The 12,005-nt window shown below is 46.8% G+C and overlaps 1 protein-coding gene across 1 annotated transcript; it reads right to left on the bottom strand.

Annotated features, from left to right (window-relative positions):
- Positions 1-1,305: 1,305 nt before the first annotated feature.
- On the bottom strand, positions 1,306-3,596 carry LOC109781619 (protein FAR1-RELATED SEQUENCE 9-like). Its single transcript, XM_020340207.1, has 5 exons — positions 3,510-3,596; positions 1,758-3,368; positions 1,609-1,674; positions 1,432-1,527; positions 1,306-1,350 (listed from the first exon to the last, which is right to left on the bottom strand). Exons 1-5 carry the CDS (start codon positions 3,594-3,596, stop codon positions 1,306-1,308), a joined length of 1,905 nt encoding a protein of 634 aa, XP_020195796.1.
- Positions 3,597-12,005: the final 8,409 nt, after the last annotated feature.

The following is a 12,005-nucleotide window of genomic DNA, read 5'->3' as shown; positions in this document are numbered from 1 at the left end:
AAGATCTCACATAGTATAATCAAATATACCTACAATATTGTAGCACCTAGGTAGTCGTAAATTACCATGGGTATAGTTTTCGTCCCAAAACCTGGCTACAAGATGGCACCTAGTTGAATTTCCTATCATAATTAGTGGGTCCTATATCTATCAAGAATCTCATCATCATTGATGATATCTGATCTATATAAGCATGGAACGCCAGCAAGTGTGCTTTTCCGGGGAATAATTGTTCTAGCACACTTATAACTATTACACGGATTTTTTATATAGCAAGCTCATCTTGGTTTGGTGGTGATGACCGCATCTATATAGTATGGAACCTGAAGTCCTTCTCACTCCAGAAGATTGTTTTTCAAAAGAATTGTTTTGCCACTAAAGATTGCTGCGCTGATATGTTGAAAGAAGTCTCAAGTGAAATCCAAACAAAATGCAGAGGCAACCATTGGCCACTATTAGTACCTCTGGACTATTGGCAAACATACCGATTGACAAGCAACAATGGCAGCAGGTGAAAAGGTCAGTTGGGTCTGATCTAAGTCGGAACCAATGTCTAGAGAGGATGAATAGCATACTATCTCTAAGCTACAACGTTCTTTCACCCAATCTCAAGACTGTTTGTTGTATTTAAGTATTGTTCCTGAGGACTGTGTAATTGAAAGAGAAAGAATAGTATATATGGTGGTGGATAGCAGAAGGTCCTGATATTTCTTACTTATAAAAGTTGGAGTTGATGATGAGTTCACATGTGAGACGGGCGCAGATTCTCTGACTTGCCATGGCAAAGGCTGCCTCTACCTTTCCCCTCATGGATTCCCTCCCTTTCTGATCCAATGGCTGCTGAGCGAGCTGCCTCTCTCTAAGTACAGCTTGCGAACCATGTGATTCCTTGGCCCAACTAAGGCCCAGTTCGGGAGGGAACAAGCCCAGCTCGCCAGAGAGAGGAGAAGTGCAGCGATTCAGGTTCAGAAATGAACTCTGGTTCAGTACAGGAACAAATACAGAGAAGATTCAGTTAAGTACATGCACACTTATAGACAGAATTCAGTTTTGGCACTGCAGTACAGTACAATCATAATTAAACAAACATTTCACTTGAGTATTTTGGACAGTCTATATATCCAAAATAATACATTCCAAAAGCCATCAATCAGATTTTCTTTTGAGTTTCACTTGAGTTTTGCCACACATTCAGTTTTGGCACACCTAAGTTACAGAATTCAGTTTTGGCACACATTCACCCAAAAAGAACCAAACATTTCACTTGTGTTTCTGCAGCACTGCAATTCTCTTGTTTCTAGAGCTCTAAAGAAGACCTTCAAAGGACATATCATCAATTTCACTAAAACCCTGCAAAGGGAAAGGCATGCTTAAAACATGGCAATATTGAAACTAGTTTAGAGAAGATGAAACAGAGAAATACGGAAATACCATCAGCAAATTTGTGTAGCTGGTGAAGGCATTGTCGTCCTCATGAGAAACACCCATTGGTACTTGAGAACCTACACCACCACCATTCTCATGTTGCTGCACAAAGCAATCAACGTAGTTATTTAGCGTACAGTAAGGAAAAAATACTCACAATTACAAGGGTTTTCAGCAACAGACGCTAGATTTATGAGGGACATCCATTGGTACTTGAGTTTTCACACCACCACCACCATTCTTTTTTTTCTGCATAAAAAATCAACTTTGTTATTTAGCATGTAGTAGTAATGAATACGAACTCTATATTGCAATGGTTTTCATCAACATACGCTAGATTTAGTTTGCTTTTTCCTTTTGAACTTGCGCATCCTCTCGAGCCAACTGCCACGCCTCTTTGAAGTTTTTTCTTTAACCTCCTTTTTCTTTAAGCGTGCAACACTAAGCAAACCTTCATCTTGTGGAACAACATCTTGTGAATCACTCAAAATACTTGTAGATGCACTAAGTTTGTCTTGAAGTTGCTTATGGAGGCAATATAGTGTGTTGTCCACCAATATGCAACATTCTGGAGAGATTGTGGCTTGATATGCCAAATTTAGGAATGTGTGAGACCAAGACTTATAGCGGAGCATAGCATCCATTTTTGGATTTTCAACGATGCTATTTCCTTTGTTGTCTTGTATAGTTCCATATCTTGCTTCCCTTGTCCATCTCTTTAGAATGTAATGGTTTGGCAACAGCTTGATATTCATCAAATCAAGAACTTTTAATGCATGGCCACACAATATTCCAGTCCTTTTAAACTGCCCGCAACTACATGAAGATGTTTTCTCCAAAGAATCACCAACAACAATGCGCTCTAGTTCAGAACTTAAATCACCATCAGCCCTCACAATTGCAACAGAATATGTGTTATTTGCATCCAATGCTCTAGTACATGCAGCCATGGATCTTTCATATTCAGCTTGAAATGCTTCAAATATTGTGGGTGTGTAAAGTTTGCTTGCTTGCAATAGCATGGGTGTCTTCATGCTTATTCTAGGTAACTTTTTCCTAGCTTCAAATTCTGCATCTAGTTCCTTGTTTCTTTTTCCTTGCACCGCCCTTTCGAAATGCTTCAAGAACCGAATGATGTCAAAATCTGATTTTAAATGTTTTTTCAAGTCACTATTGAAACTCTCACTTAATTGTGTGCTTCTCATACCCAATGTGAAGACATCTCTCATGTAACATTCAGCCCATTTTTCCTTGAACTTGTAGATGCTATCCAACCATGACATCTTCTTTTCATCCACCTTATTCCTCATGATGTCAAATGCTTCTTCAAAGGCCGTCGTGTCCTCAATGTTATACATGCAAGCACTAAAATCTGAGAGAATGTGTGGTTCTTCTTCTTCTTCTTCTTCATCTGCCTCATTTTTATGTTTTGGAGAATGTGAGTCATCAGCTTTGTTATTGCATAAGTGCTTCACAGCATTTTGCATTATGTGAAAGGTACATAATCCATGCCATGCTTCTGTGAATACCTCCCCGACGGCATTTCCCATTGCAGTGTCTTGGTCAGTAAATATAGCTCTAGGTTGTTTTCCATTGTGTGCAGCTAGAAAAGCCTTAAATAGCCATTGGAAAGAGGCAAATGTTTCATCAAACATAAGAGCAGCACCAAAAATAACGGTCTCCCTGAACTGATTCAATCCAACAAAAACCCCAAAAGGTCTATATTCTTTGTTTGTGCCAAATGCAGTATCAAATGTGACAACATCGCCAAAGTGTGCATAATCAATGACCATCTTAGCATCAGCCCAGAATATATTGCTTATATTCTCCTCACAATCCAATTGCAAAGCATATTGGTAAGAAGGATTCTCGGCGATCTTGTCTTGAAAATACTTCAACATGCTTCCTGCCTGTCCATATGCCAACTCTCTTTGGCGCCTGCCCTGCAAGTGATTTTTTAGATCACGAGGAGTGTAGGTGAGATTCATTGGTCCTCCAACTCGGCGACTAGCTAGCTCATGTCGGCAACAACAAACGCCCGCCTAGCCCCAGCCGCGTGTCCTCGGCAGATCGCTGGGACTTACACAAGAAGCCTCGTCCGGAGCAGATGGAGAAGCCCCCTCGGACCAACGCAGCAGCGACGACGCCAGCGCTAGCCACGTCGACGACATCGCACAAGGCCGCGTTCGCCAGGCCAAGCTTCTACGCCTCGCCTGAGCCGAGCATGCTCCCCATGCCGTCCTTCTTCCTGCTGGCGCGTTCGCGTCCACTCTTTACCATGGCGATCTAGTTTCTTCGTGAGGAGTAGACGAGTGGTGGTGTAGACATGTAATCCCTTTTATTTCATCAGCAAGTGAAAAGCATCGAACTCCATAGCAATTGGCCAATGCTACTCCTGATGTTATGATTCCAATGTAACCAAAACATAGGAAGGATGTTTAGTTTTCATGAATTAGTTCTGGGTCATTTTTCTACGAGCTTTATTATGGTACTGTAACGTTCAATCTGAAGTTAACTAAGATGAACAGATTATGTGCGGTTCTAGGAAGAGTTGGTACTGCGTTGTATCAAATACGCAATGGGTTTAAAAGAAACTGCATGGTAGTTGAACCTATGTAAAATACGCAATGGTAGTCGATCCTATGTAATGGTTGAATAACATGTGCTAATGCCATTTTAATTATCACTAAAAAAGAACGACTCTTTGCGGAGAACCGAACCATGGGGCACTCGGCAAAGGCGCCGACCATCATGGAGTCGTCAACCGCCGCAATGTGTCCCCTTGTTCCCGGGTGCCATGTCCTTAGATCTCGGTATAGTAAGCGTAAGATGAGTCTTTCATCTTGCTGAGATTACCATGGTCAAATCTCAGCAAAGGCATATCTCTACCCTGTATGTAGAATTCTATTAAATAACTGTTGAATAATTGTTGATGCAATATTGTGCTAGTACAAGAGGTATATATAAGAGTCAAGCCGCACCTGACCTATCCCTATTACAAACCGAGTAGGAGTCCTAATCCTATTACAAGTTGTATTCTAACATCCCCCGCAGTGTCAACGGTAGGCTCGACGACGTTGAGACTGAAACGAATGTCTTAAAACAGAGTAGTCGCCAGGCCTTTAGTAAAGATATCAACGAACTGAGCAGAAGTAGGCACGTGGAGAACGTGAACTTGACCGAGAGCCACCTTCTCTCGAACAAAATGAATGTCGATCTCAATATGCTTGGTGCGACGGTGTTGAACCGGATATTCCTGACATGTAGACAGCTGGAATATTATCACAGTAAACAATGGTAGCTTGCTCAATAGGACGGTGCAGCTCCGACAGCAACTGGCGCAACCAAACCGTTTCAGCAACCGCATGAGCCACAACACGGTACTCAGCTTCAGCAGACGAGCGGGAGACCGTAACCTGCCTTTTTGAAGACCAAGAAACCAAATTGTTACCAAGAAAAACACAAAATCCGGATGTGGACCTACGAGTATCTGGACAACCAGCCCAGTCTGCATCAGAGTAAGCTGTCAAGGAGGTGGGAGAGGATTTGTTGATATGAAGACCTAAGTCTAGTGTGCCTTTGAGATACCGAAGAATACGTTTGACATGATTGCAGTGTGGAATACGAGGATCATGCATGTATAAACAAGCTTGTTGGACAGCAAAAGAAATTTCAGGACGGGTGAGAGTAAGATACTGAAGTGCATCGATAAGACTACGATAAAGAGAAGGATCAGAGGAAGGATCATCGTTGGCAGAGAGTTTGGAACCTGTATCAACAAGGGTACGGGAAGTTTGACAATCAAGCATACCAGCACGAGAAAGAAGATCCAGAGGGTACTGACATTGAGACAAGAAAAGACCAGAGGAGTCACGGATAACAGCAATACCTAAGAAGTGGTGAAGAAGACCTAAATCTATCATATAAAATTCGTGGCGAAGAAGAGAGATAATATGATCTAAAAATTATTGTGAGGAAGCTGTGAGGATAATATCATCAACATATAAAACAGGTAAGCGGTGTTATTGTTGTGATGAAAGGTGAAGAGTGAAATGTCAGAACGGGAAGGGGTAAAACCAATGGTTTGAGCATAAGTAGAAAAGCGTTGGAACTAGGCACGTGATGCTTGTTTAAGACCATAAAGAGATTTTTGAAGAAGACAAACATGATTAGGATAGGAGGAATGTTCGAAGCCAAGAGGTTGTTGACAATAGAATGTTTCTTGAAGAGAGCCATGAAGAAAAGCATTTTTGACATGTAGTTGATGAATTGGCCAGGAAGAAGAGACGGCGATGCTAAGGACAGTGCGAATAGTGCTGGGCTTGACAACTGGAGAGAAAGTCTCATCATAATCGATGCCGTGTTGCTGAGAGTAACCACGACATACTCATCGAGCCTTATAACGTGCAAGACTCCCATCAGAATTAAATTTATGGCGAAAAACCCATTTTCCCGAAACGATATTTGTATTGGAAGGACGAGGAACTAACTGCCACGTGTTATTCTGCAGAAGGGCATCATATTCATCTTTCATAGCTGCGGCCCAATTAGGATCTAGGAGAGCTGATTTGTAAGATTTGGGTAGAGAGGAAGGAGATAAAGATGCATGAAGATTGAGACGATCTTTTGCAGGTAAACGAAACCCGGACTTGGCACGTGTGCGCATGGTATGATCGTTAGTAGGAGCTGGAACGGGAATAGCATGAGCAGGAGGGGTAGGGGAAGATGTGGTGGACGCATCCGGCGCAGCAGAGGAAGCGGATGCGGGAGATGGTGGTGAAGACTGCGGCTGCAGGAGGTCTGCCGCGTCAGAGTGTAATGTGTTTTCCTCTGCCGGGGCAGAGGTGATGACAGAAGTGGTGGCGGTAGGATCTGCTACTGCGGCCGGTTTCGCTGGATTGGTCGGCGGGTGAAAGAAGGGAAGATGATTGCGACGAGAGGGACTAGTGGAAGGCGTGGGTGAGTTGGAATCTAATTGTTGACGTTCGGAAAAGGGAAAAATATTTTCAGCAAATGTTACATGACGAGACACATGAACACGGCCACTAACAAGATCTAGACAACGATAACCCTTGTGCTCGTCAGAAAAACCTAGATGGACACACGGGATAGAGCGCGGGGAAAGTTTGTTAGGAGAAGTGGAGTAGGAGTTTGGAAAACAAAGACAACCGAAGACGCGAACGTCGGACTAATTTGGATGAGAGAGAAATAAAGAGAAGTAAGGAGTAGTTTGTGGGTTAACTTTAGATGGACGAATATTCAGTAAATATGTGGCCCTGTGGAGTGCCTCTGCCCAGAACATCGACGACATAGAAGTTTGAATAAGCAGAGTGCGAATGATGTCATTAAGAGTACGAAGAGAACGCTCGACTTTGCCGTTTTGAGGGGAGGTATAAGGACAGGAGAAACGTAAGAGAATTCCATATTGTAGAAAGAAATTTTGATTTTTAAAGTTGTCAAATTCATGACCATTATCACATTGGATGAATCTTATAGGGAGAAAAAGTGGACCGAGACATAGCGCTGAAAGTTAATGAATATATTATGAACGTCAGATTTGTTGCGTAAAGGAAAAGTCCAAACATATTGAGAAAAATCATCAAGAATCACGAGATAATACTTAAAACCAGATACACTTTCTATTGGTGATGTCCAGAGATCACAATAAAGTAATTCAAAAGGAAAAGTACTAGAGGATTGAGAGGAACTAAAGGGAAGGCGAACATGTTTGCCCAATTGACATGACTGACACATAGAAGAATTATGAGAATCTCTATTACAAGGTACTGAAAATTCACTAAGAAGTGTGGGTAACACATTTTTATTGGGATGGCCGAGACGTTGGTGCCACAGATCAACAGAGGCCACCATAGATGTTGGAGGAGCAGCGACCGGAGCACCATGGAGAGAATATAAATCACCGGAGCTATTGAATCGAGCGATCTCGACCTTGGTCGGGTAGTCCTTCACAGACAAACCAAAGGGGTCAAACTCGGCAGAAACATGATTATCAGTGGTGATTTGGCGAACATAAATCAGATTTTTAATAAGAGCAGGAGCTACAAGAACATCACGAAGAAGCAAAGGCTTGGTTGGGGATTGGATTTGAGCCTGACCGGCACAGTAAATAGGAACAGAAGATCCATCACCGAGAGTAATAGAGGGAAAAGACGAAGGTGTGCAAGAGGAAAGCAAATTACTCGATGCAGACATATGACGAGAAGCACCAGAATCGAAAATCCAATCCGTACCTGAGTTCCCTTGTGCAGCAAAGTTGTTCATGGCTTGTAGAAAAGCCGCTTGGTCCCAGCTCGGAGTCAAAGTAGAGGCCGGTGTAGTCATGGGAGCTTGCGGGTGTGGTGGCGTCGGCAGTAGGGCCGGCATCGGCGTAAAGAGAGAGGCACCATCATTGTACTGCTGCATGTAGGGGGACGATGGAGCTCCATAGGATGCATAAGGACTGGTGTTGTAGATCGGTGGCGCGTAGGAGGGAGCAGCATGGTACCCGGCCGTCGGCTGTCGGAGCGCGAGGACGGGTGTGCCGGTGTGAGGGCGAGCACCGGGCTGCCAGCCACCGGTATAGGCAGGCGGGGCACCATATGGTGTAGGTGTGGACCAAGGCATAGGCCACGCCTGGACTAGTGTGACGCCCCCGATTTGACCGTACACTAATCATGCACGTAAATGTGTACGATCAAGATCAGGGACTCACGGGAAGATATCACAACTCAACTCTAAAACATAAATAAGTCATACAAGCATCATAATACAAGCCAGGGGCCTCGAGGGCTCGAATACAAGTGCTCGATCATAGACGAGTCAGCGGAAACAACAATATCTGAGTACAGACACAAGTTAAACAAGTTTGCCTTAAGAAGGCTAGCACAAACTGGGATACAGATCGAACGAGGCGCAGGCCTCCTGCCTGGGATCCTCCTAACTACTCCTGGTCGTCGTCAGCGGGCTGCACGTAGTAGTAGGCACCTCCAGTGTCGTAGGTGGCGTCGTCGACGGTGGCGTCTGGCTCCTGGACTCCAGCATCTGGTTGCGACAACCAGATAGAAAGGAAAAGGGGAAAAGAGGGAGAGAAGCAACCGTGAGTACTCATCCAAAGTACCCGCAAGCAAGGAGCTACACTACATATGCATGGGTATATGTGTAAGGGGGCATATCAGTGGACTAAACTGCAGAATGCCAGAATAAAAGGGGGATAGCTAGTCCTGTCGAAGACTACACTTCTGGCCATCTCCATCTTGCAGCATGTAGAAGAGAGTAGATTGAAGTCCTCCAAGTAGCATCGCATAGCATAATCCTACCCGGCGATCCCCTCCTCGTCGCCCTGTTAGAGAGCGATCACCGGGTTGTATCTGGCACTTGGAAGGGTGTATTTTATTCAGTATCCGGTTCTAGTTGTCATAAGGTCAAGGTACAACTCCGGGTCGTCCTTTTACCGAGGGACACGGCTATTCGAATAGTTAAACTTCCCTGCAGGGGTGCACCACATAACCCAACACGCTCGATCCCATTTGGCCAAACACACTTTTCTGGGTCATACCCGGCCTCGGAAGATCAACACATCGCAGCCCCACCTAAGCACAACAGAGAGGTCAGCACACCGGTCTAACCCTATGCGCGCAGGGGTCTGGGCCCATCGCCCTATGCACACCTGCACGTTGCGTACGCGGCCGGAAGCAGACCTAGCCTAGTGGCGTTCCAGTCCAATCCGGCGCGCGCCACTCAGTCGCTGACGTCACGAAGGCTTCGGCTGATACCACGACGCCGGGATACCCATAACTACTCCCGCGTAGATGGTTAGTGCGTATAGACCAAATGGCCAGACTCAGATCAAATACCAAGAACTCGTTATGCGTGTTATGTCGAAGTAACCGCGGACGCCGTCCAGGGCCAGGCCCACCTCTCGCCTAGGTGGTCTCAACCTGCCCTGTCGCTCCGCCACAAAGATCCACTTGCGGGTACTCCTACGAGCCGACCCGACTGTAGTCATCACATGTGTCATGTATATAGTATATAAGTATATACCCGTGATCACCGCCCAGTTGATCACGGCCCGATAGTATAGCACAGCAGACGGACAAGAATGTAGGGCCACTGATGGAAAACTAGCATCCTATACTAAGCATGTAGGATTGCAGGTAAAGGTAACAACAGTAGTAGCAAGGATAGGCTATGCATCAGTATAGGATTAACGGAAAGCAGTAACATGCTACACTACTCTAATGCAAGCAGTATAGAGGAGAATAGGCGATATCTGGTGATCAAGGGGGGGGCTTGCCTGGTTGCTCTGGCAAGTAGGAGGGGTCGTCAACTCCGTAGTCGAACTGGGCAGCAGCAGTGTCGGTCTCATAGTCTACCGGAGAGAAGAGGGGGGAATAAACAGTAAATACAATGCAAACATAAGCATGACGATGCGTGACATGACAATGAGCGGTGCTAGGTGTGTCCTAACGCGACAGTAGGTGGTACCGGCGAAGGGGGAAACATCCGGGAAAGTATCCCCGGTGTTTCGCGTTTTCGGACAGATGAACCGAAGGTGAAAAGTTGCAGGTTCGATAGGTTAGGGATGTGTGGTGGACGAACGGGCTACGTATCCGGATTCGTCTCGTCGTTCTGAGCAACTTTCATGTACAAATTATTTCCATCCGAGTTACGGATTAAAAGATATGATTTTCTAAAGATTTTAATAATTTCTGTAATTTAATTATTATTTAATTTAATTCGAAATTTGGATTTATGACATCAGCATGATGTCATGCTGACGTTAGCAGTCAACGTTGACCGTTGACCTGGTCAACCTGACAGGTGGGTCCCACCTGTCAGGGCTGTTAGCTAATTGACTACTGTTTAATTAAATTAACTAACTAATTAGATTAATTTAAACAAGATTAATTAACTTAATTAATTAATTTAATTAATTAAATTTATTTTTATTTTTATTTTCTTTATTTATTTATTTATTAATTTTTATTAATTAATTTATTATTTTTATTATTATTATATATTTTTTAATCATCTTCTTTTTCTTTATCGTTCTGTGGGCTGGGCCCCATATGTCATAGGGCCACGGGGGTTCGGGCCTAGGGGGCAGTGGCTCAGGGTGCGAGGCCCCACCTGGCAGTGGCCCAGGGGCCACAGCGGGTCTGGTCCAGCGGGTGCGGGCGCACCCGAGCGAGCGCTCGCCCGCAGGGCGGGACGAGGACGCCAGAGCACCGATGGCAGGGCTCGCCGGCGCGGCCAGGGGCCACGGCGGGTGGAGGCGAGGGGTGGCGCCGGTGCGGTCAGAGTGGCGCGGAGGGGCAGGCGCGGTGGCGTGGCCACGGGACAGAGGGAGAGACGGGGGAGGGCGAGGCCATGGCCGAGGTGGCCGGAGCAGGAGAAGCGTCGGGAGCCGGAGGGCGGGGCGGTGGTCGCGGGGCGTGGTGAGCGCGGTCGCGTCGGGTGGCCGCGGACGCGCAGCGATGGGCATGGCGAGGACGGCGACGGTGGCGGACGGGCGTGGTGCGGGCACGGGCACGGCGCGGTGAGCGCGCATCGGACGCGGCCGGAGCGCGTCAACCGCGGGCGAGGTTGGCGGGGACCGCGGCGACGAGCGCGAGCGCACGAGGGAGAGGGAGGGAGCGAGGCGGGGCTCACTGGGGCCGTAGGAGGATTGGCAGTGAGCGCGGGGAGGAGCGACGGGGACGACCGGCGCAGGGGAGGAGGGGGAAGCAGGCCGGCGGGGGAGTGCTCCGGCGACGGCGTCCAACGGCGACGGCAACGGGGCGGTCGGCGACGGGGCCGGGGCAGCGGCGTCGGTGGTCTCCTCCCGATCCAGATCGGGGGAGGCAGAGGAGGGAGATTTTTCGGGGAGGAGTGGGGGCTGTCGGTGGAGTGGGTGGGGGGTTGGTGAGTGGATAAGGGGGGAGTGGGTGGCCGGCTGGGCCTGGGGGTTGGCCCAGGGGTGGTTTCTCCTTTTTTTTTGCTTTCTCTTTTGCATTTTCTTTCTTTTATTTATTTTCTTTTCTGTTTTATTTCAATTTAAAATATTTAGGCATTCTCTAAAAATGTGTTTACTTCACCATAATTAACTATGCCTTATTTGGCATCTCCCGAACATTTTTGTTTTAAATTTTGAAAAACTTTTATTGTCGACATTAATTTAATTTGAATTTTGAAACGGTTGGGCCTAACGGTAGATTAGCAACAGTAACTGTGGTGATGTGGCACCATTAGCGTGGGATTACTGTAGCTTGATTATCCGGGCGTTACAACTAGCCCTGTCCACGGATCAGGAGATGGGCGCCATCCGGGCGGCGGCGGTGGTGTGGTTGATGAAGCCGGGGGCGGCGGTGGTGCAGTTGGTGGAGCCGGGGGCGGAGCAGGGTTTTTGCCCCGATAGTTGGGACTTGGACGCCAGCGGACGCCGGATGGTTGAGGAGGTGCTGTTGGTGGAGGTGGCAGTGGCGGCATCGACGCAGGCGGGCGAGGAGAAGCAGTGAAGACCCGAGGACGGGAGTCCTTCGTAGTTAGGGCACGATCGGCCCATTGGAGCATCGAGCGAACCTCGGCGAAGGAGGGACGCG

The sequence above is a fragment of the Aegilops tauschii genome, chromosome 1 (genome assembly GCF_002575655.3).
Source record: "Aegilops tauschii subsp. strangulata cultivar AL8/78 chromosome 1, Aet v6.0, whole genome shotgun sequence".
NCBI classification, from domain to species: Eukaryota; Viridiplantae; Streptophyta; class Magnoliopsida; order Poales; family Poaceae; genus Aegilops; species Aegilops tauschii.
The sequence above is the reverse complement of the archived record's forward strand: the minus strand, read 5'-3'. Positions and strand labels throughout refer to the sequence as shown.

Excerpts from the sequence above, each read along its gene's own strand:
- LOC109781619 (XM_020340207.1), bottom strand. The coding sequence starts at position 3,596 with ATGTCGTCGACGTGGCTAGCGCTGGCGTCGTCGCTGCTGCGTTGGTCC. Across the intron at positions 1,675-1,757 it reads AAAAGCAAACTAAATCTAGC|AAAAAAAAGAATGGTGGTGG; the intron begins GTATGTTGATGA and ends TTTTTTATGCAG. Across the intron at positions 1,528-1,608 it reads ATGTCCCTCATAAATCTAGC|CAACATGAGAATGGTGGTGG; the intron begins GTCTGTTGCTGA and ends TGCTTTGTGCAG.